The 24,950-nt window shown below is 45.0% G+C and overlaps 1 protein-coding gene across 1 annotated transcript in view; it reads left to right on the forward strand.

Moving 5' to 3' along the window:
- Positions 1-6,521: 6,521 nt before the first annotated feature.
- The window catches only part of Slc14a2 (solute carrier family 14 member 2), a 49,687-nt gene continuing 31,258 nt past the window's right edge, over positions 6,522-24,950 (forward strand). Inside the window, exons 1-5 of the mRNA XM_041640870.1 lie at positions 6,522-6,695; positions 8,518-8,698; positions 9,711-9,900; positions 15,184-15,312; positions 19,173-19,365. Coding sequence (XP_041496804.1) covers positions 6,522-6,695; positions 8,518-8,698; positions 9,711-9,900; positions 15,184-15,312; positions 19,173-19,365 — 867 coding nt within the window. The remainder of the gene's footprint in view (positions 6,696-8,517; positions 8,699-9,710; positions 9,901-15,183; positions 15,313-19,172; positions 19,366-24,950) is intronic.

Genomic DNA, 24,950 nt, shown 5'->3' on the forward strand with positions numbered 1-24,950 from the left:
TGGGAGAACCCAAAAGGCACAGTCACAGACCCGCTGGTCACCAGCTGTCTCTAAGTCCAGACAGTCTGCAGCTGGCCCAGAAAGACTATGCTGCCTCTGACCCTGTCCCTCCCAGCCTGAACCTCTGGCCAATGAGTTAGCCTTTCTGTCCAGATTAGATTTGGTGAGCTGGAGCTGCCAAAAAAAAAACTGAGCATCCCTATAAATGATGGGCCCTAGCCAGCCTCTTACACAACCCCGGCTGACAAAGGTACAGCTCACCCTGGCCCAGTTACTAAAATGTTCACTTACTCTATCTGCCTAATAACTGACCAGAATAGCAGAGTCTGGAGCCTTGTCTAGAGAACCAAATCAAAGGAAAACCAAGAGGGTTGCCCAAGAGAGAGTAAGGCTAAGGATCAATCAACCTTTAACTAACCTTTAAGTAGAAATGTTTGTGTGTTGACATGGTAGGCAGAATTTGAACCGGAAAGGAAGAAAGCACTGGGGGGGGGGGGGGGGGGGACTGTGTTAGCCTCATAGATCCAAGGACTTTCACTAATGTGGCCTGTTCACTTTAAAAAAACAATCAGCCTCATGGGACCACAATCAGCCTCATGGAACCTGTGGAATCTTCGCCAGTAGGAATAGCTCACCTATCCGAAGTGCTAGGACATAGAAGGGCAACAGGAACCCCCAGCCTTGGATCCCAACTAAGGCTGTAAAACTCTGTGGAATTCTTCCCTGCATTAGTTGCAAAACCAATCAACACAACACATGTCCTCAAGAACCCACGGATCATTCTTCCTTCTCCAGAGCAGTGCAACCTCAGAACAACATAAATGGGCTATTTGAGATTCAGGCCATATCTACACTTAAACTAAGAGACCATGATGGCCAAGAGAACCTTGACCACACAGTAATCCTCCAAGGCCAAGTCCAGCCCCGCCCAGGGCAACAGGAGTATGCTGGGTGGGAGCTAGCCTTTCCCCTTTGGCCATGGGTATTTGTGGTTCTGTGAGGGATGAACTATCGTTTAGAGAAAGGAGCCAAGATAAAATTTCAAAATGAGAGCAGCAGAGTAGAATCACATTTTCCAAACACTGGGAAAAGCACTGGGGTCTCTATCTTGTCTTTGATGGAGACATCCTCCCTATGTGCCACCAGGATCCACAGTGAGAATTCTGGCACCATTCTGGGTTGTATCTCAAGCTCTTTGACCTGGAGTGTGATTTCTCTTACTTGCCCACAGATCTGAGATCTGACGTGAACAGTGGATCTCAGTTCCTCCAGCACAGGAAGGGCAAGCTGGCCAGGCGTACCTTGTGTCACCTCGTTTCCTCTCGTGCCCCACTACCCATTGTCCTGTCCCTGCCATCCAAACCCAGCTCTTCTTAGACAAGGAGCCTTTCCACTTAAGGGAGGGCTAAGAGTCACAGTAGGTACCCAATAAAAAGGGCTCTTGCAAGCAGAATGGAGAAGCCAGTCTGTTTGGGATGCCTGGCTTTATGGAGAGATGTGGGGCTGGTCCAAATAGCCTTTCTGTCGGTACTTCTGAGGGAGAAGAGAAGGTGAGGGGCAGCCAAAGAGAAAGAGAACACGCCAAGCAGATAATTATGTGTTCTTGGAAGCCAGTTTAATGGACTGGCTCAAAGCAGGGCTGGGAACGGGCTCTGAGGCCCACAGTCAGGACGTGGCTGGGGCATAGAGCCACATTCACTTCTACCAAACGGAGACGCCTTGTGGAAACTTTGCTCTTTGAGACTCAGAAGCACAAATATCATGTGTTTTCTCTCGGATGCAGAGTCTTGATTTAAATATAGCCATGAGAAATAGAAGGGAGACTATGATGGGGGAGGAAGAAATGGTAATGGGGGAAAGGAAGACAATGTCACGTTTTTCCTTCATATGAAACTTAGGTGTGTGTGTGTGTGTGTGTGTGTGTGTGTGTGTACGCACACACATGTGAAACAGGAAAGCAGAAGGTGAACTATTTGTGGGCAGGATGGGAACTGGCAAGGGGCGAGGAACAGGGGTAGGGGAGAATATTAGGTGGTGAAAATATAAGCCGAATACTACGATATATATGTATGAAAAGGTCATAATAAAACAATTTTATGTACTAAAAATGTAAGAGAAAAGAGGAAGGAGGGGAGGAGGGAAGAAGAAAGAGATTGGTTCTGTTTGAGATCAGAATTCTTGTCCCTGATTATTCTAGCCATTTTTCTCATCGATTTGGAAGCACTAGAAGGAAAATTAAAAGGCACAAACTGATTACCGTGTGCCAGCAACTAAGTCAGCACTTTTATCATCCTAGGACTCCTAGGTTACCCTTTGAAGAGGCAACATGGAGGCCCGCACTGCGCAAGCAGCTGGGCACTTTCCGAGCATAGAGACCTCTCTTCCTTCTCTTTCTTCTCTTTACGAGTTTTTTTTTTTTTTTTTTTTTTTTTGCCACACATCTCACCACTGCCCTCAAGCCAAAATTCCCCTTGTTTTCACAGGATAAACATTCCCACGGCAGAGGAACACTGTGTTCCCTAGAGGAGATGCAAGCACCTCGTTCCTGCAGAGGCCGTGTGGGCTTATGAAACCAAGTGCTGGGCCGAGGTCCCAGATAGGGGCCTAGGGCTCAGCATCAGCTCTGCAGACCTCAGCTGGGTCCCAGCAAGGCAATGAGAGTGACAGGGGAGCTCAGGTCGGGGGCTGGATCGAGTCCGCACATTGCAGCAAACCGGCCGTGCTGCGGTATTGGTCTCCTGTAGATACCACAGTGAAAGGGGAACTTCTCTGGCAAGTACAGAGAGCGCTACTGAAGGTGCCTGAGAAAGCCTTGCTCTCTGGTGTTCTGTACCTTGACTTTCTAGAATCCTGTCGGCATTCAGTAGGGTTTGGGGCAGAAAAGAAAGCAGCGTCTTTGGAGAGTAGCGCTTCCCTTACATGACCATCAATCAAGAAGCATATAAAAGAGTTTGATTGGCAGTTTCTTTTCTCTTGGTGGTATGCAAAATGAACAATACATATCTTATAGTTGATAGCATCTTAGAGTCAATAAGATATAAGGTTTTAAAAAACAAGCGTCGTCATTATTCTTCAATGAGACCATTGGTGGATTTTGCATGGATCTTTTCAAAACATCCTTAGCCCACCCAGATGCGTGGATGGCTCTCAGGTCTGGATATCTGTCTCCCTTGCTATTGTTTCCATTGAAATGTTTACCGAGGTCCCAGAGATGCAGTATCAACTTTGGGCCACTAGAGGGGGAGAGAACATTGAGGGACAGATGCCCAGTCTCCTCATACTGTGGCTTCTGCTTTCTCCTAAATCTTTCCAGTATGCCCCTCTACAACAGCCTGTCTGCCTGTCACTGGACTCCCGTCTGCAGGGTCAGATCAGGAGAGGGACCCTGTTCCACATGGACAACACGGTCGATGCGGGCTGAATTCTAGGTTGCAGAACCACATAAAACTCAGCCCTAGTTTAATGAGCTGATCTCGAGAGCAGAAAACGGAACTAGTCATGGCCAGGACTCAGCCTGCTACAAAGGCAGACCCGAGGGGTGGCCACCTTATTCGTAAGCCATTTGGAGACTCCCAAGATCCACAAGGATTTGTGATGCTTTCTAAAGAAATGTGTTCACTTTTGCTATCACCTGGAGCCTTCCTTAAAATCCCTTCCTCTTTCTTCTTTCCCTCCCTCTATCCATTCCCCCTGCCCTTCTTCTTTTCCTCTCTACACTTAGTGGGAATTATTGAATACTTACTATATGCAAAGAACCGTGCCAGGAGCAGAGACGTCGAAGTAAGGAGAACTAATCACTGTCTTTATGAATCTTGGTTCTGGGAGATTTAGACAAAATCTACAAATCAGCTACAAGGAAAAATAGTGGCCCCCAGCAGTGCTTGTTTCTATATAAAACTTTGCAGATCCTCTAGGGTCTCAGAGGTCCCCAACAGGCTTAGAGTGGCCACTCATAACTGTGTCTTCAGGAGGTAGATCCTCCTTGTCACAGCGAGGGGCTGTTTCCACTCCATGGTGTACCCGGGATGGCTTCTCTGACGAGGTAACTGAAACAAACCCCACCAAAAGGTGAAGGACCGAGCTTCTAAGCCCCAGGCCTGCCCTCTCAATGCCACCACAATAGAAGGAAGGCAACTTCCTTCCATCCACTAACCAACGAAAGTCTGTGTGGAGGCCAGAGTCACGGGCCAGAGACGTTTAGGACAACTGAATCTGTGGGAATTCACAGCATAAAGCCCTGCTTGTGCGCTAAAGATGTGAGTTTTGTTCTGAGGGCATCTGAAGTTGTTTTGAGGGAGGAGGGCCATAGGTTCGTTTGCTTGGATTTTGTTATTGAGAATGATCTCCAGCTGGTCTGGTCCTGGTAATATAACCCAAGGTCAAAGTTGCGGGGCTCCTCCTGCCTCAGTCTCCCACGTGCCGGGATTGCAAGAGTGTGTCACCATGCCCAGCTTCATTGAGGCTTTACGTTCAGAACCATCTTTGGTGGGTTGGCACTTTCTTATGAAACCATATAGACCGTGACTTGGAGAATCAAGAGGCCAGCAGACACTTCCAGGTGGTAATGACCAGAGAGGAGGCAAAAGATGATAAAGTAAATTGATAGTGACTGTCACGATAGAACTTTTTTTTGAGGACAGAATTGCTAGGTTTGGAGAGTGACAGAGGAGGGACCAGTAAGTCTGACTCCAGGCTTTTCGATGAGGTGGCTGAAAATGAGAAATCTTTCAATGGGGGCCCTTGAGAAGGAGAGAAGGATTTGGAAAAGCTGACGTTTCACTACACAAGCATGAGAGAGGAGCAAGGGAATCAAAGAGGTAAGTGACAAGCCATGAAACCTAACTTGGTCACTAAGGAAAGGTGGAGCCAGTGGTCCACCTTTCAGAGGTCTCTAGAAAGCCAAAGGGCTGGGTCATAAGAGCCACTTGGGCAAGTGAGTTGAAAGAACAAGAGATAGGCACCAGAAGAGAGGTACGACTTTGAGAGTTCATATAGGAATAATTCAAAATCCACGCTTTGACTGTGGCAACTGTGACTGGAGAGATTAAATGGAAACAATTCCCGAAGATGAGAAGCCAGAGAAGAAGCAACAGGCATTGAATTAGCGTCAGGAGGAAGATGCCTGGTTGGGCCACCTAAAGCCGTCCTCAGCAAAGGCTTTAGGTGCTCCAACCAGGCATCTTAGTTAAGTTAGTAAGAGCAATGAGCATCTAGAGAGGAGATGCTCAGTGTGAGCCAGAGGGAAGACGGCTACTGTGCACACACGGGGAACGGTCATCTGGAAGCAACTGTAGAGGGCGAGAATGGAACTGACCAGGGAAATGACGCTGATGCAAGGACAGACACGCCTTGATCCCTTCCAGAAGGGACTAGTGCGAACCTGGAGCAGCACCTGTGATAACAAGTGTGAGGAAGAGATCTGCAGTCTGTGTCCTGAGCAGACGTCCTAAAACTCAGATGAGGCAATGAAGAGCAATGGGAAAAAGCTAGAGAATAGCGAGAGGTGACTCTGTACAGGTTCAAAGCCACTCTCAGAATACAGGAAAGTAAATAAAGACGTGCAGAAGGTTGAGGATGCCAAAGAGGAATAGATAGAATAATCGAATGGGAGAGAGAGATGTTATATGTGCCATTACCAGAGGCAGCGAGATAAAACAAGAAACTGGAGGCCTGCAGCAAAGGGCGTTCCTGGAGCAAGCCATGGCACAGCCCAGGCCTTAGCAGTGAAGGAGAAAGGAGGCCCACATGGAAGGGAAAGACCACAGCTTCCAATAGAGCATGCCAGGGTTTTGTCTCTGTGTCGCTCCGAGGAAGGACAAAAAGAAAGAGACAAGAACAGTCACAGGGGACACGGGGGAAATAAGGGGAATTAGAGGCCAACTGAACCAACATGCTTTCTCTGGCAACACAGAAAATGAGTTCCATTTAGACCCCGCTGCTGGATTCTGTGGGCACTTGCCAGGGTAAACAGAAATCGCCAACTGACTACCATGTAGAGATAGCACAATGGACCACATGAATGCTGGAGAAATATATATATTAAAAAGAACAGAGACTTGGCCTACATTCAGGTAAACCTTTACAACACAAAAGGACTTTGTTCTGAACATGGAAGAATAGGAGTATTTTTAAGGTAACGCTATTGTGGATGGAACGTTAACCTCAGGATCTTCTGGAAGCACCAGCTATAGGTACATAAAGCCCTACTTGGGTCTGGGGATCTAACTCAATTGGTAGAGTGTTTTACTAGCATGCTCAAAACATTGGATCATAATCCTGTAATCTCACAATTCAAAGGGTAGAAACAGGAAGATTCGACCCTTGGCCAAGGTCATGCTTGGCCAAGTTCAAGGCCAGCCTAGGTGACATGAGAGTCCATCTTTAAAATTTATCTATATTCCATTTCTGTCGCTTCTTACCCCTCCAGGTCAGATGCGAGGCCTCCCCATGTGTCTGCCTGACCTTAGCCAAGTCCCCTGTGCCCATCCATCTGTCCTTTCTCATTCTCTCTTTCCAGGAAGATGAGTGACCACCAGCTGAAGGAGATGTCTGAGAGCAACAGGAGTCCTCTCCTGCCAGAGCCTCTTTCCAGCAGATACAAACTATATGAGTCAGAACTAAGCAGCCCTACCTGGCCTTCCAGCCCCCAGGATACACACCCAGCCCTTCCCCTGCTGGAAATGCCTGAAGAAAAGGTGAGCCTGACCCCATTGCCTGCTAAGATGGTTCTTGAGCAGTCAATCAGAGAGCAAGGGAGTGAATGATGATTTCAATTCTGGTATATTTCCATGTGGATTTTAGGATCATAGTTTCCATTTCTAAAGGAAAAGAAAAGATGACAAGCTTTGATGGGAATTATATTAAATCTGTATATAAATTTGAGAACTATTTCCATTGTAATAAGACTAAATTTTCCAATCCATGAACATGGGCTATCTTTCCATGTATTTTGAGCTTTATTTTCTTTTATGGAGTTTTCAATGGGTAGCATTTGCACATTTTTTAAATTTATTCACAAATATGTTCTTCTTTTTATTCTATCATGAATAAAATTATTTTATTAATTTTAATTTTAGATTTTTAAATGTCAGGGCATAAAGATAAATTTGATTTGTATCTCTATTCTGTAACTTTGCTAAACTTATTCAGACTTCTAATAAGACCTTTGCAGGTACCTTAAGAATTTTCTATACAAAGAACATGCAGGTAGGGATACAACCTATGTTTAACATTTTTCTTTTCAATCTGTTCCTTTTGTCTCCTTTTCTTTGCCTGTTTGCTTGTGCTAGAACACAATGTTGAATAGTCATAACAAGAGCAGACGTCTTTGTTTTGTGTTTGATCTTAGAGAGAGGTTTCTAACCTCTCACTATTGCATGTAGCACCACTCAGGGCCTTTAGTAAATGTCTTCCATCAAACTTAGAAACTTTTCATCTATTCCTAGTTCATTGAGAACCAACCACATTTCAAATGCTCACTAGATGCTTGTCTTAAGAACTACCATATTGAAAAACATGACTTTAAAGAAAGAAGCCTCCTTGGCCAAGTGTTACACATGTGAAATTGAGGAGCAGATGAACTGGGGTGAGGGAAATAATCCATCATTATATCTACCAATCCCCAATTGGCATTTACCTCAATTACAAATAATATAAGCAAGGAGTGGTAGTCACATTAATAGTACCTGAGATTTCTATCCAAGCTGACATAGGCCAGATTCCCCAGGAGTTGGACTTACATAAAGATTTACAAGAAAGAAGTTTCCTGGGGTGTGCCTTGGGGAGCCACACTTACAGGTGAGAAAGGGCAGTAGGACTAGGCCAGAGGAGAAACTGAACCATGATACAGCCATAGTAAAGACCAGAGTTGCTCTGGTGATGGATCTGAGCTAGCCTGAGATACAGAAGCGCCCTGAGCTGGAGGGAGAAGGTCCCACACACCCACACATCACTGACTTTAAACTTTAGAGCCATTACATAGAATGTTTACCTATGGATCACAATTATTTTAAATTCTATAATCACTGCATTTCAATATAATTTTCTTTGTACTTATTTTGTTTTAAGCATTTCTAACTACTCATTATGGAAAGAAGTCCATAGGCATCATTAAACTGCCAAGAGGAACCCTTGTCACAATCATTAAGAAAACCTCGTGTGCAGAGCCTGAAATAGTCCTGGGATGGGCAGGTTCACGCTGGGGACAGCTTTAGGCAGTAGGTGTAAGTCTCATCTTTTCCCTCATGATCCCACATCTCTATCAGAATCCCTGACAGTGCCCTCTGTTCCCAATTTCCCTACTTTCAAAGGACATCATTTAAAACTGTATTTGCTAACATGTGCTCACAATGCCAGCACTCAGGAGACAGAGTGAAGAGGATTGAGAGCACAAGGCAGCTTACCGAGCCTTACAGTGAGTTCAAGGACAGCCTGGGCTACCAATGAGACCCTGTCTCAAAGAAAGATCAATACACGAAAGGCATGCCACTTAATAGTTTCTCCTTTCTTTCCATAAAGGATCTCCGACCACCTGATGAAGACAGCCACATTGTGAAAATCCAAAGACCCAATGAAAGGAGCAAAAGGAGAGAAAGTGAGGTGCCCCGTAGGGCTTCCGCGGCCCAGGGAGGCTTCAGCTTCTTCCAGACTGTGGGCTATCTCACTGGTGACATGAAGGAATGCAAGAGCTGGCTGAAAGGTAAGCAAGTGTCCAAGGGAGAGCAAGGGGCAGTTCAGAGACAGCCTCTCCTCCAACCTGGCCAACGAAGCTGTTCCCTCTCTCTCTCTCACAGCAGGGACAGACACAGAGAGGGGAAGTTGAGTTGACCCCAGGTGGGCATGAACCCAATTAGCCTGTCCTTCCCTTTTAGAATGAATACATTTCATTGATTTCAGTCCTTTGCCAGTCATTCATCCCTGTGCGGAACTGATAGAGGGCAAACAAAGTAGTGACATACGATCCATTTCCCTAATAAACTGCCTGGCCATTCCTCCACTTCCCCCACAGCCGTTCATGATGCCTATTATGTGCCAAGAAAAGACCGGCATCTCCCTCTCCCAGCTCCAGGATTCTTTCCTTTTCACCTCTTTCTGAACTTTAATGCTCTAGCAAACACCACATTCCCCCCATCAGTCCCTACCTGCCCCCCACCAGCGTGGTTGTCCTGGAAACCACACCAGAGGAGGCAGAATGCATGTCCCCTCTCCTACACCTGGCTTCGTCTAGGCCCCAATTCAATAATGATTTTCACAGCTGGGCTCTAACAATTTCTTTTCCAACATCCCTTATTGACGCGACTTTCTCTGCTGCTCAGATACCAGCCCTCAACTGAGTCACACAGCACTACACAATGTGGGACTTTGCTTCCCTCCCCACCTCTTCCCCTGGACCAATAAATTTCCCATGGAATGCTCCTGGGGCTCCTTGCCAACCAAGCCAATGGCTGGAACTCCTTTAAATTGGTCTCAGCGTGTTCCCTCAGTTTGTATGGCAAAAACTACCACCCGCTGGAGACCAATTGCTGGGCCACTCAGAGCCTTGGGCTGAGTGCCAACACCCACTCCCAACCCCTTCATTCTCCCACCCCAGGCCAGGCTGGATGAGGAGAAATACCCTGGCTTGTGCATCTCTGTGCACCTCCGTTCCCATGCCAACTAGTAGTCTGATATACAGGCTGTACCCTGCTGATGACGCTGTCTGTCTCTTGCAGATAAGCCCCTGGTCCTCCAGTTCCTAGACTGGGTCTTGCGGGGAGCAGCTCAGGTGGTGTTTGTCAACAACCCCCTTAGTGGACTCATCATCTTCATAGGGCTCCTGATCCAGAATCCCTGGTGGACAATTGCTGGGGCCCTGGGGACAGTGGTCTCCACCTTAACTGCCCTTGCCTTAAGCCAGGACAGGTAAGTGCTCTCTATGGACCTAGTGCATGGTGCACGGCAGACAGGTGAAGTGTTTGATTTAGTTGTAGTCTAAGACTGTGCTTTCCTTTTCTGGCCACCCAGACCTGAATAATCACATAGAAACTATAGTAATTACAACAGTTTGGCCAATGGCTCAGGCATATTTCTAGCTAACTCTCACATCTTAAATTAACCCATTTCTATTAGTCTATGTATTCCCATGTGGCCATGGTATTACCTCATTTTCTACGTGTCTTGTTTCCTGGCAGCTGGCTTGCATCTTGCTTCTTCGGCAACTACATGGCATCTGCCTGACTCTGCCTTCTTTCTCCCCGCATTCAGTTTAGTTTTCCCTCCTACCTATGTTCTGCCCTGCCATAGGCCAAAGTAGCTTCTTTATTAACCAATGGTGATAAAACATATTCACAGCACACAGACAGAATCCCACATCATCTCCCTTTTCTGCCTAAACAAAAAGGAGAGTTTTAACTTTAATATAGTAAAATTACATATAACAAAACAGGTATCAAGCAAGAATTACAGTTAACATATTTAGTCCATTTGTATCCGGAAAGTTTCACATCTAATTTATCTTTTATCATAACTAAGGAAAACTATAACTATGCTATCTGTCTTCAACTCCATCAAAGACCCCAGAAGGATATAATATTACCTAAATAAACAGGAAGTGCATTGTAGGCAACTTCCAAAACTCTTGATAGAAACATCTTGCTGCCTGGACAGTTACCCAAAGTTCTTCTGTAACATTGGGGCATCCATCTTCAGCCTACAGGCCCATGGTATCTGGCAGGCTTTTCCATGAAGCAGGAAATGTGAAGATCTGTTCTGTCTTGTACTGGCAAAGTTCAAAGAGCGATCACAGCCACTTTTGTTGTTGTTGTTGTTGTTGTTTTGGAGAAACAGAAGCAATGGGAAGACACATGGAGGCAGCCTGGCTGGTGGGAAACCAAGTAACACCAACAAATAGCATCTTGTAGAATTCGACTCTCTTCGGACTTTGTTAGATGTTGCTCTGACATTCATTCCCCCAAACTTTCCTGATGTTCAGAACCATCTGGGGCATGACTTGAAGAAATTCACTTCAGTACTACCCGCTTCCCTCCAACCTGTAAATATTCTCACTCGATGGATCTGATGAGAGACAATCTTTTCTTGCTGCAATGACTAATTTTTTTATTGAACACTTACTGTGTGCTAAGCACAGATTTTATAACATTTTGATCTATTATTTGAACACTTACAAGTTATGTTCTTCTGGGATAGGCATATAACTAGCAGGAATAACTAGCAGGAAGCATTGGTCTGTTCAGCTTTATTAAGACTTATGCAAGGAATATGTGTACCAAGAAATAGCATATCTTCACAGAAGAAACCCCTGATGTGCCCATACCCATCACAACAGCACCATATTCCTCAGGTGACACTCACCGGGACCATCCCCCTGCATCTCATTATCCTCTCTTGCTCTGGCTAGAACATGCCTTGAAATGTTTAATCTATCACAAATAACGTGACTGGGAGCCTTTTGTGCACAGATTCTGGTATATGTTTGCTCCATTTTGGGAAGCGACTTTTCAGTCTCCCAGGAACTTCTTATGATTTAAGAAATCTGGAAAATAAATACTAGATTATCCCGTATCTTATGGTTTTCAATTTGGGGTCTGCAGATCTTGAGCCATCAGTAATTTTTTTAATTAAACCACTCAGTAAAACACAACAGATTAAAGTTATTGGTGTGGAGTAGAAGTAAATATAAATTTTTGTTATATTTGTGGTACAAGAACTAGATCATACTATAAAATAGATTTCTTTACTGTGGGTTTCTCAAGAACAATTTTTACCAGCGTGCCTGGATATTTGTGACTCTCAACATCACAACCAGAAGTAGCCAATGGGTGAAACAGAGACTGTATTTTATAATTGAAGGACAAAGGAAGAGCAGATGCAAGGTCCCGCCTAAGTTACTGTGTCGGACTGATAGGACATAGGCTGGCCCACACCATAAAGTTCGCTTAGGCTCCAAGCCATGGGGCTGTTGTCATTGCACCTGTATAGACTTAGAAGGAAGGCCCAGAAGAGCAGTGACCAGAGAGCATTAAGCCATCAGCACATCCTGCTTCCTCTAGACCCTGCTAACCTTCCACAGTCCACCGAGGTAAATGCATCAATCAGCTTGTCCCCAAGAGGCTGTCCCCACACATCCCAGTGGCCTTGAAGGACCGCTCCAATCTTAGCAGCAGTGAAGCCACTAGAAGTTGTATTCTTGAGTGTGCAAGTCTGGTGAGCTACTTGATAATCTACTCCCATCAAGGTTGAGTATCTGCTTCAGCCAGTGGGCCTCAGTTCTCTTTCCAATGCACCCGCCATTGTATGGGGGGCTGGCATAGAACCCTTTCCTTACTGATTGTGCTGCCTAGTTTTATGTCAGCTTGACTTCTGCTAACATTATCAGAGAAGACGGAGCCTCAGTTGACAAAATGCCTCCACAAAATTAAGTTGTAGCAAGCCTGTAAGGCATTTTCTTAATTAGTAATTGATTTAGCAAGGTCCAGCCCAGGGTGGGTGATGTCATCCCTGGGCTGGTGGTCCTGGGTTCTATCAGAAAGCAGGCTGAGCAATCCATGGGAAGCAAGACAGAAAGTAGCCCCTCCCCATGGCCTCTGCATCAGCTCCTGCCTCCAGGTTCCTGCCCTAGTTGAGGACCTGCCCTGACTCCTTTGATGATGAGCTGTGATGATGCAGAAGAGCAAATTGAATAAACCTGTTCTTCCCAACTTGCTTTTTGGTCATGGTGTTCATCACAGCAGGAGAAACCCTAACAAGATACTGTTTTACCAAAATTCACTGGAACTGACTTTGAGGCCATTCAGCCCATTGCTGTCCTCATTTTGTAACCTCAGACAAGCATGCCCAGCTTAGCGTCCTCACTCTTGCCTGTAAAAACCTGTGGCTTATGGTAGATGAGCCCAAGTCCCAACTCCCGAACTGTTCCAAGAGTCACTTCGTTCATTACTACTTCCACCAGAGGAGGTACACACTGGGCCCAACTCATCCCCCAAAATACTAAGATTAGAAATCATCAAACAAATAAACATCAAACAGAAACCCAAGCCCTGAACGTGACTTCTAAAACCTTAGTTAATGTCACTTTCCTACCAAGAGTTCGCTTAGCACCAGTTTGTCTCTGTAATTCCTACTAACTCTTATTTCCCTGTCTACTTCCATCATTCCTCCAAGTCTCCCTCCTCTGGGATGACTCCCTAATTAGTCTCCATGAACTTTGAACCCTTTGTCTCTGAACAACTACACAACATATGCAAACTATCATATCATCAGCAAATAGTGAGAGTTTGACTTCTTTTCCAATTTGTATCCCCTTGATCTCCTTTTGGTATCTTATTGCTCTATCTAGGACCTCAAAAACTATATTGAATAGATATGGAGAAAGTGGACAACCTTGTCTTGTTCCTGATTTCAGTGGGATCGCTGTGAGTTTCTCTCCTTTTAGCTTGATGTTGGCTGTTTATTATGTTTAGGTATGTTCCTTGTATCCCTGCTGTCTCCAAGACCTTTGTCATGAAGGGATGTTGTATTTTGTTGAAGGCTTTTTTCAGCATCTAAGGAGATGATCATGTGGTTTTTGTTTTTCAGTTTGTTTATATGGTGGATTACACTGACAAATTTTCATATGCTGAGCCATCCCTGCATCTCTGGAATAAAGCCTACTTTGATCATGGTGGATGATGGTTCTGAAGTGTTCTTGGATTCTATTTGCCAATATTTTATTTAGTATTTTTGGATAAATGTTCATGAGTGAGATTGGTCTGTAATTCTTTCTTATATTATGTGGTTTGGGTATCAGGGTAGTTGTAGCCTCATAAAAAGAGTTTGGCAACATTCCTTCTATTCTATTGTGTGGAACAATTTGAGGAGTATTTGTATTAGTTCTTCTTTGAAAATCTTACAGAATTCTGGCGGAAACCATCAGGCGCTGGGCTTTTTTTTTTTTTTGAGACTTTTGCAGTTATAGCTGTGGGGTTTTTTTGGAAATTTAAAAAACATATTTTTAAGAGGATAAAATAAAACTACTATGAAAAGTACCAGAAAGGGGTTGACTCAGAGGAGGTGAAGAAAGAAAACTGAATAAAAAAATGAGGAGTTTGGGTGACTTTCTTCTATGTCCGTGTCTATGCAGGGGTAGGAGAGCCGGGTGGGTCTCAACCCTCTTTCATGTGCTGTGCTCTGTAACCGTGCTGAGCCTGTGTGGTGCGTCTCATGTCTAATGCCGTCTAATGTCTGGGGACCTGTCTTCATGTTAGAAGTTTCTCTTGTTTCTGTATCTCTGCTAGCCAAAATGAGGTGTGTAGCTCATGGATTACACGAGCTCTTTTCACCTCTGAGAGTCCCCAGTTCATAACCCCTGGGGTGGCTAATGTTCTGGCTGGAAGGTGTCCCCCTCGTATGCTGAAAGTAAGGGAAGCAACTGCGGCCTTGGTTCCTACAGAAGTGGGCCTACCCTCTGACTGTCGGAACCCGTTAAGCAGCAGTGATCCTGCTAGAGGGGTGAGACTAATAGAACTCAGTGTGCTGGAGCATCAGAATGCTCCGACTCCACTCTATGGGAGCAAGCCACACTGCCAACAGGTGTCAGCTTACCAACCTGAGATTCAAAGGCCAGAATTATTCTCAGCCCATGAGGTCTGCTCCCAGACAACACGGTTGGAGTACTCCCTTCCCCTAAACACCACACTGCCTTTGGGGGGAGTTCAGCATGTCGGTGTCAACCCCCCTCCCACAACACAACTATCTCATGGGGCTGGGGTTAATATAGATTCTGTACCGGCTTTCCGACTTATGATTTCTTCTTTTTATAAGCCAACACACACATACACACACACACACACACACACACACACACTATTGTGAAAAATAAGTTCCCTCTCAAGATGGCATCCACTACAGCCCCAAGCCAGAGAAATTTCTCTCTACCACTGATCCTGTCCTGCCAGAGAACCATGACTTATCCTCAGCCATCTTGACACTCTTTATTTTTTTTTTTATTTCTGAGGCATTCCTCTCTTTGGAAATGCTTTATGTTCTACTTTACCCTGACTCTTCTCCTTCTAGTCCACCATCTTACCCAGAGCCTCACTCTCCATCTGTTATTAAGGGATCATCTAAGTCATGCAGATTCTAGAGTTTCAGTGAAAGCTGGACATGCACCACCAAATGCTAAAGCAAACTAACTTCCACCCCACCCAGATCCACCATCGCCTCTGGACTCCATGGCTACAATGGCATGCTGGTGGGACTGCTGGTGGCCGTGTACTCAGAGAAGTTAGACTACTGCTGGTGGCTTCTGCTTCCTGTGACCTTCGCCTCCATGGCCTGGTGAGGCACCTCCCTACTTCTGCTCACAGAGATTCTCACTCGGCAGGGCCGGGACACATGCACTTGTGTAGCCCAGTGTCTCTCCATAAGCAGATGACTTTGTCTAGCAAGATACCATGATAATCCATAATAAATTCATGATTTCAGAAGCAATACAATGGGGTTAAGTGGAGATATGGATTACCGGAGACCCTGTAGAGCAATAAAAGACCACATGTTTTATTGAGTTGTTAATCTTCCTTCATAAATAATAAAGGCTGACATTTATTTAATAGTTCGTAAGCACCAGGCACAGTGCTAAGCAAGGTGGGGTTATATTTGGTCCCAGCTTGCAGAGAGAAGACTAAGACATAGAAAAAGTAAGTAATTCATTCCAGGTCAGACGGTCAGAGTTTTGGAGGCTGGCTTTCTGAATCTAGAATCTGCATTATTAAACTCCAGCCTACATGGGAATCACCCACTGTGGGGCCTAACTAAGCCTTCGAATCTAAAAACTCACTCGTGATTGACTCAAGAGGCCTTCTTGGAACAGGAGGTCGGGATGCAAAGCACAGTCTTTGAGCTGGAACTTTCATCTGAGAGCTTTTTCAAGAGGGAAGAGGTAGGAGCAGAGGTGAAGAGGTGCATGCAGAGGGTGCTTAGCCATTCACACAGACAATCTTAATTCTGTCTGAATCTGAAGAGGGTTAGTAACGTGTCCAAATGGTCCAATAGCAGGCTGGCTACCGTGTGAGCCTGCATCTCCAACTTTTCACGTGACAGGTCTATACCACCCTGCTCTCAACCCCTCTCAGACATGGTGATTTATTATTCCTGTTCTCAGCAATAAATCAGACGTGGTGATTTATTTGTAACATCTCCAAGAAGTAAATGTCTTCCTTAGGTTTAAAAGTCTGGAGTTACTAAAACCAGTTAGTTCAATTTAGCTTAAGTACTGTTTCATTGCTTTTCAGTGGCGCTCGCAAATAAATTACTGCATTAGGCATTCTGGAAGATTTATTTTTCTTCTTGGGGTTTCTATCTTCCTTGATGCACTGGAACAAAAGATAAGACGGTCATTTCTGTGGGGGGTTTTCCTAATGCTCCCTGCATGTCCTCCAGTGAGGAGCAGAGCTCATACTCATTTGAATGCATTTGTTTTTAAACTACAGAGATTCAAGCCCTCAACACAGCCCCTCCGCCATATGGCACCGGGTGGCTGCTTAGACTTCAATGCTCCCAACCCCCATTTCCCAAATTAAAAGGCAGAAAACACTGACTCCTGCTCCAGGCGGAACTCTGAACCACCTTCTACTCTGGTGTGTTCATTCATCCATTCATGCAGCCCTTGGAATTCGGTTCTTTTAGCCCGGGGATCATAGCGCTATTTTCAAGATTCATCCAATAATCTGAGTGCCTGAGATTATTCACTGAGCACAGGGATAGTTGATAAGTGTGGATAAGGAGGAACTTCTACTCTCTTGGCTTTATGTGTTTTTTCTTTATTAACTAGTTTATAGGAGGTAAACTTATAAACCAGCAAATAAAATTCCTTCATGATGTGTTTAGTGCTTTGAGAGAAGCGAGAGTGCCTCCAGACATGGACGGTCAGGGAAGACACGTTGCAGATGCGAAGTTTGGCCACCACTCATACGACAGGAAGGCACGTACCAACTAAAGGTCTAGGTGAAGGATGCTTCAGATAAAAGACTCCGAATGCAGAATGGGATGCGTCCAAGAAATAGAGGCAAGAGCAGAGAGACTGAGGCCCTGAGAGGGATGGAGATGTGGCAGGGGGTGAAAGGACAGTAGATGACGTGGGGCCCTAGCACAATATGCATCCAATAAATATTCTGGCTTTTATTACATCTGTGATAAAAATGGAACACAGTTACAAGGTTTGAATTAGAGCAATGATGTAAACTCAAAGCTAAATAAGCTTCACCACCTACAAAATGGAGAATGGATTTAGACAGAGCAAGAGTGGTTTCATAATCCTAATAATTTGCTAAAAAGATCCACAGAGACAGGAATGCTTGGACTAGAGTGAGGTCCATGAATATTGCCAGAAAAGACTGGGTTTCTGGTTTATTTAAAGAAGACAAAGGCAACAAGACTTTCTAAGAAGATGGCAATAGGAAAAAATTCAGGGGAGAATATCCAATATACAATTGTAACTTGCTTGAGTACATGGGTCATGGAGATGTCTAAGAGCAAAACAGGGAGACAGAAGCAAACTTCTTTCTAGACACAGAGTATGTTAGACTTCCAAGCAGAGGTGTTGAGACAAATGGACATAAAAATCTAGAAGCTAATAACAGAGTCAAATTTGAAAGCCAGAAGCACATACAAGGTGTTTCATTTAGGGGACTAAAGAATACCACCCAAAGGAGAAGATGGAAGAAAGAAAGAATCCAAGTCAGAACCAAGGAATCTCCCAATTGGCTGTCTGGCAGAAAAGAGGGAATGTCATGGAAGGGAAATTGATTGAGAAGGAGCAAGCAGGCAGCAATCTAAGAGAGCTCAATGCCGTGGTAGCCCACACAGAAAGTATTTCCATACAGCGCAAGATTCCAACTTCAGATTAAGGGGGGGGGGGCTGTGAACTCGCCAGGTGAGATGTCATTTGGTGAACCTGATGAGAGCCATGTCTGTGCTGATTTGAGAACACACACCTGACTGGATGGGGTGCAGGGACGATAGGAGCAGGGAGGCTGGGATGACAGAGCAGCCAGTCTGAGGAACGCTGCTGTGGAACAGCAGGCTTGGGAAGGAGTGGGTGCCGAGTCAAAGGGAGACAGCATCTGGAGTAGACACTGCGAAAGTGTACCTACCATAGCCTGACAGGAACGGTCGGAGAAAAAGAGGTCTGTGCTGCAGAGACTGTCACGAGAGTGAAGCCTTTGAGATGAATCCAAACCTAAGAGCAGGGGCAGGAGCTGATCTGACAAAGGATGTGGGAGGCAGAGAGGCAATGTGGGGCAAAGCTGGCAGGGCGTGGGTTTCTATGGTCGAGAAAATGAACTATTTCCCATCCCATCACTTTTTTATGAAGTAAATAAAACCTTGCGGTTGACCCAGACAGAAAGAAATGCAGACAGTAAGAATTCAAAGAGAAAAGCAAATATGAGGCAGCTCTCAGTGTATTAGAGTTAGTTCAGGCAGGCCTGACTGCCCACGTGAGAGCCACGGCCACTAATTAAAGACAGGCCAGGTCACGGAGCTTTCTGCCTTCTCTAGCTGCCTCTGAGCTGAGAGACGTGGGGGTATCAGGAGTGGCTAATCCCTTCCAGGGAAGGCTGAAGCTGGGGGAAATTCATTTCTTAGCATTGCTCACTTAGTCTCTGCTTTATAAGAGCCTGGATTTGCATTCAGCTCCATCCGTGTCCAAGATCCATGCTCTTTCCCAGGAATAGGCCAGAGGCCAAGAAGGCAAAGTAAGCAAACAACTCAAGATTCTGTTTTGTCTAGCAGTTCCCAGAGTCCAATCCTGCTCATTGCCTACATGTCCTAGTATCATCCATCTAGAAGGTCAGACCCGAAAAATGCTGCCACAGCCCCAGGCAACAGCTGGTGCACATCTGGATGAGCCAAAGGCAATAATGGCATTTTATAGAGGTCATGTTTTGTTTGGTTTCCTCAGTTGAGGAAACAAAAACGTATTTAAACCATTTCAGAAGGTATTCCATTCAAAGTATTGTATTTTTATTTTGCTTCCTCAAACTGAGAAGCTTATTTCCAATCCTAACTCAGCGAACCACCAGAATCCCAAAGGCAGCACAGAGATGGGGATGGCAGATGGTCCAATGGCCAGAGAGAGGTAAGACAGAGTCAGCTAAGGGTAATCAGGGTGATGAATGCTTTCTCTCTTCTCCCTTCAGCCCAGTTATTTCCAGTGCCCTGAGCAGCATCTTCACCAAGTGGGACGTGCCAGTCTTCACATTGCCCTTCAATATTGTCTTAGCGCTGTACCTGGCAGCTACAGGCCCCTACAACCTCTTCTTCCCCTCAACGCTTGTCGAACCTGTGTCTTCCGTTCCCAATATCTCCTGGACAGAGATTGAAATGCCTTTGGTGAGTTGCCCAGTGGCAATGAGTCAAAAACTCTGGGCTATTCTGTGGACCCTTTCACTTGCCAGCTGATGTGTTAGCCAGGTTCCATCCTTCATTAGAAAGCAGATTAGAAAGTATACATGGTGATACATACTTTTAATTCTAGCATTTAGAGGAGGTAGAGGCAGGTGGGTCTCTATGAGTTTGAGGCCAGCCTGGTCTACATAGAGCTCTCTAGGCCAATTGGGACTGCATAATGAGAACCTGTCTCAAAAAAGAGAGGCAGGGAGAGAAAGAAAGAAAGAAAGAAAGAAAGAAAGAAAGAAAGAAAGAAAAAAGAGACCAGATGATGGCCTCAGCATAGACCAGAATGGCTTGCAGCCACATCCATACATTCAGCAAGTCTCTACTAGACATCTAGCTCATGCCTGAAATTTTCAGATTCCAAGAATTCACTTGAAAGAAGCCAATTATGAGACCTACATTCTACACTAGAAAAGAGACAACTCAACCATGAACTATAAGTGTGAAGTTGGCAAGGCAAGGTTGCTGTGGCTGAATGAAAAGCATCAGATGAGACAGCTGATTGGATAAAATAGTAAGAGACTAACACAAATACTTTTAAATAGTATTTAATTAGGTATTACCTGTAGAAGAAGACAGGATGGATTCTTTTTTTTTTTAACATACTCTCTGTATCAATAATTCTCAAGCAAAGAGTAATTTTACTCCTCGGGAACTTTAGTCAATGTCTAGAAATGTGTTTTATTGTCAAGCATGACCAGTGGTTAGTTTGGCTCGGTTTGCAGAGTACATGACAAGCGTATATGAAGCCCTGGGTTCAGCCCTCAGCACCATATAAAGCTAGTGTAAGGCACATGGTTGCAATCCAACACTTGGAAGATGGAGGCAAAAGAAGCAGGTCATCCTCAACACCATATCAACCTTGAGGCCAGCCTGCGTAACATGTCTTTAAAAAAAGGAAGGAAGGGAAGAAGGGGATAAGGAGGGAAAGGGAGACTAAGAAGTGAATACTAGACCAGCGAGCTAGTTTAGCAGGGGAAAATGGTTGCCATGCACGTCTGATAATCTAAGCTCATATGAGTTCAGCCCTCAAAACACATACTGGGGGGAAATAACCAAATTCCAGTGCTTGCTTTCGTCTGACCATCACACATGTGCTGTGACACACACACATACCTATCATGCACACACACACACACACACACAATGATAACAATAGAATAGAGAATGATACTGGCATCCAGTGAGTAGAATCCAGATATACTATTAAAGATCCTACAGTGTACAGAACAGCCACCACTCCCCCAGCAAAGAATTAGATAAATTGGGATGTTGGAAGAGCCAGAGTGGAGGGTTTTCTTTATAACCAGCTTACAAATGTGCATGCTCATTGACTTTTCTGATGTTTGCACATAAGGATATAGGAACATGATAAAAATCTACTGTAAGAGTCTCAAAGTATGTAGAATTATAAAACCTTAGCCTTGTCACCAAACATAGAAATGGCCACCAGCCAGTACTTTTGTATCATGTATAATACTTTAACGTTGTATAAATGCAAGCTGATTATGATTATGTATCAACACTATCCTACACCCTTACTATATTAACTCATTCTACTCTGCAGGAATTACAGGGTGATACCTGATTAAGTATTTTACCATTACTTCCAATTTACAAATGAGGAAACTGAGGCACTGAGGCAGCTGTCCAAGGTAACAACCTGCAACTAGCACCTAGCTTAACACCTAGGCAAGTGTTGCAGAATCCTAACTTTGAACCACCATCCCATACTCCAGCCTGGACATGTGTTCTCAGCCTGGGACAATCATATGCTGAAACTTCCTGCTTCCCAGCATGCCCACAGGTCGGGGCAATCATCATATGCTAAAATTCACTGCTTCCCGGAAAGGTCAGCTTAGCACCAGGTCCCTTTAGTTAAAGACGTGCTCCACCCTGGCCTTGAAAATCCATCTCCCTTTACATATGACCCACACTTCTAGCTCTGAGTACCTCAGATTTGCCTGTGTCAAAGTTTTTTCAGTGTTTGAAAATAACCCAAGTCCTCAGCTAGAAACAGGTTTGCCATCCAGCCATAGCTACTGTGGCTTCTGCTGGTGCTCAGCTCCATCACCCCTGGGTCTTCCAGAGACAGTCACACAAAACACTGCCTTTGCAGGAAGGCTCAGCTCCAGAGGCAAAAGGAAAAGGAAGAAAAGCTGTCAATGTTCAGCCATCTGACCAACAAGAGGAACACACACACGTGTGTGTGCACACACACATGAGTTAACCCTAGGCTCATGATGGCACAACCTAGAGAGTAATGATAACCAAGGATGGCCTCAGCCCACATGCAAGGCCAGACACCTCAGTGCTGTGGTAGCCAGTGTGGTATGGGTCACAGAGAAAAGAAGCCTGCCTACACACAGCAAACGGTTGAACACAAATCTGGGTACCTCGTCGTCCAAGTTCACCCTCTCACCTGCCAAAATCTACTACTCTTGACAACCAGCAAATTCTCCTCTCCACCCACCCACACACACACCCCGTCTTGAAAAGTCAATTCCATTTTGCTTTTACCCTGCATGAGAGGGGAGGACCGGCTTCCTCCTTGGCTAAGCAGCCGGTGGGTCCCTGAGAACCACAAGAGAAAGGCAGGTGCTCAGTAAATTTCCACTGTCCTCCTGACTGCCCTTTTCCTTGGGTGTCTGCTATAGCAGGGAGCGGCCGCAGTGCGCAGTTCACAAGCTAAAACACGGATCCCCGTAGTGGAGGCGCTTCGCTCCTAACTCAGGCTCTGTCCCAGGACACTGTCCCCTCAGCCCTCTCATTCTTGACCGTGTAGGCTTACAACCTGTGTTCCCAGATGGAAACATGGAAGCTGGTCTCAGCATTCCACATTCTTCAGGTGCGCCCATGTCATCGGACATCCGCTGACACTTCCGGTTCACGTCTTCCGGGTCCTTGGAGACAAGACTGGGCCCCAGGCCCACCCCACCATCCCTTCCATACGCTTGTGACAAAGTGCAGCTGTGAAAAGCCTCTCATTAGGAAACAAGAGATTCCAACACTTGAGAGTTCTCTGTGAGAACTTTTTACTCCCTAAAGAAATCAGACGTTCTAAAACCAAATCCTGTAGCTGATGACAAAACCCTGAGACTGACAAAGCAATTGTCCACATCTGCAGCGGGTGATCTATGAATCCAGTAGAAACCAAACCGCTGCTTGCAGCCAGGGTAGCCCTCTGGCTTGTCATTGGATGCCCGGTGGAGAAGCCAGGCGGCTTTATTGCTTAAAGCTCCCCTGGGTGCCAATGGACACAACGTTTGAGAATCACTAGGCAATCGGTGTATAGTTATTAAACACCTGTTGTATGCTCAGCCACAAAGGGCTCTGGTCTCTTAGACTCATATGACCTAATACAGAAAAGAACTACAGAATCTTTTTTCTTCTTTTCCTTTTATTGAAAATAGGAATTTTTTCCCTCACATACTATATCCTTATTATGGTTTCTGCTCCCTCTACTCCTCCCATACCCCCCCACCTCCCCTCCCATCCTGATCCACTCCATTTCTGTCTCTCATCAGAAAACAAGCAGGCTCTTAGGAGATGATAATAAATAAAATATTAGATAAAACAAAAACAAATACATCCAAATAGGACAAAACAAACAGAAGGAAAGAGCCCAAGAAGAGACACAAGAAGCAAACCCACTTAGGAATCCCATAAAAACACTAATGTGGAAGCCATAATATGTGCAGAGGACCTGGTGCAGACCCTGCAGGCCCTGGACATGCTGCCTCAGTCTCTGTGAGTTCATCTGAGCTTTGCTCGTGTTGATTTAGAAGGCCTTGTTCTCTTGGCGTCCTCCATCCCCTCTGGCTTTTATATTCTTTCTGTCTCCTCTTCTACAAGGTTCCCTGAGCCATGAGGGGAGGAAGTTGATGGAGACACCCCCTTTAGGGCTGTGTGTTTCAAGGCCTCCCCCTCGCTGCTTAATGTTGAGCAGGGCATTTCTGTGTTTGTTCATCTGCTTCAGGAGGAAGATTCTCTGATGATGGCTGAGCAAGGCACTGGTCTGTGTGTGTAGAAGAATGTCATTAGGAGTCATTTGATTGCGATAGATAGATAGATAGATAGGCAGACAGATAGATGATAGATAGATAGATAGATAGATAGATAGATAGATAGATAATAGATAGATAGATAGATAGATAGATAATAAATAGATAGACAGACAGATAGATGATAGATAGACAATAGATAGACAGATAGATGATAGATAGATAGATAGATAGATAGATAGATAGATAGATAGATAGATGATAGATAGGCAGACAGATAGATGATAGATAGATAGATAGATAGATAGATAGATAGATAGACAGATAGATGATAGATAGATAGATAGATAGATAGATAGACATGTAGTAATAAGGAGCGGCGGGGCTGCGTCCCCAGCACCCCGGCTGCCTGGCTAGCTCATGCCCGAAATAACAACACACAAATTGTATTCATTTAATCACTGCTTGGCCCATTTCTATCTAGCCTCTTCTAGGCTAATTCTCACATATTAATTTAGCCCATTTCTAATCATCTGTGTAGCGCCAGTAGGTGCGCTTACCGGGAAGATTCTAGCCTATGTCCATCCAGGGTCGGAGCTTCATCACGTGCGTCTGCCTGGGAGCTGGGAGCATGGCGTCTCTCTGAGGCGTCTGCTCCGGAGAGAAGAGCTGTGGAGTCTGAGCTCACTTCCTCTTCCTCCCAGCATTCTGTTCTGTTTACTCCTCCCACCTATCTTCTAACCAATGAGGGCCAAGCAGTTTCTTTTTATTTAACCAATGACCTTCCTCCATCATAGACAGACAGACAGACAGACAGATAATAGATAGATAGATAGATAGATAGATAGATAGATAATACATAGACAGACAGATGATAGATATAGGTAGATAGATAGATAGATAGATAGATAGATAGATAGATGATAGATAGAGATATAGATAGATAGATAGATAGATAGATAGATAGATAGATGATAGACAGACAGATAGATTAGCACAATGGATGGTATTTGGTTTATTTGTCTCTGGGTTTTCCAGATCAAGTTCTTGGTCACCCAGTCAGTGTCAGGTATGGGTTCCCTCTCGTGGAGTGGACCGTAAGTCCAATTAGATATTGGCTGGTTCCTCTCACAAGCTTTGTAACACCATTGCCCTGTATATCTTGCAGGCAGGACACCATTGTATATCAAATGATTTGTGGCTGGGCTGGTGTTTATGCTTCTCTTTTGGTAGCATGCAGAATAACTCCCTTGTCAAAGATGCTAGAGCATATGGTGAAGGCTCTGTGTAAGCACCAGCTCAACTTTTCCATGTTCAGTGGGTTGTGTAGATGTTAACTTCAGTAAAGGGGCATTGCGGTCAGCTCGTGCAGAGCAACCTATAGTCTTTGCAATACCCAGGGTTGTTTGAAGATTCCCATGGGATCCCTTTGGCCAACAGTTCACTTAGATGTAACCCAATCCTGGTACTGAAAGCTTCATTTGGTGACAGGAAAGGGCCAGTTGGGGCTCTGTCTCC

This window comes from Microtus oregoni, unplaced genomic scaffold (assembly GCF_018167655.1).
Source record: "Microtus oregoni isolate MIOR12 unplaced genomic scaffold, Mior012 000065F_ref0000479, whole genome shotgun sequence".
NCBI lineage: Eukaryota > Metazoa > Chordata > Mammalia > Rodentia > Cricetidae > Microtus > Microtus oregoni.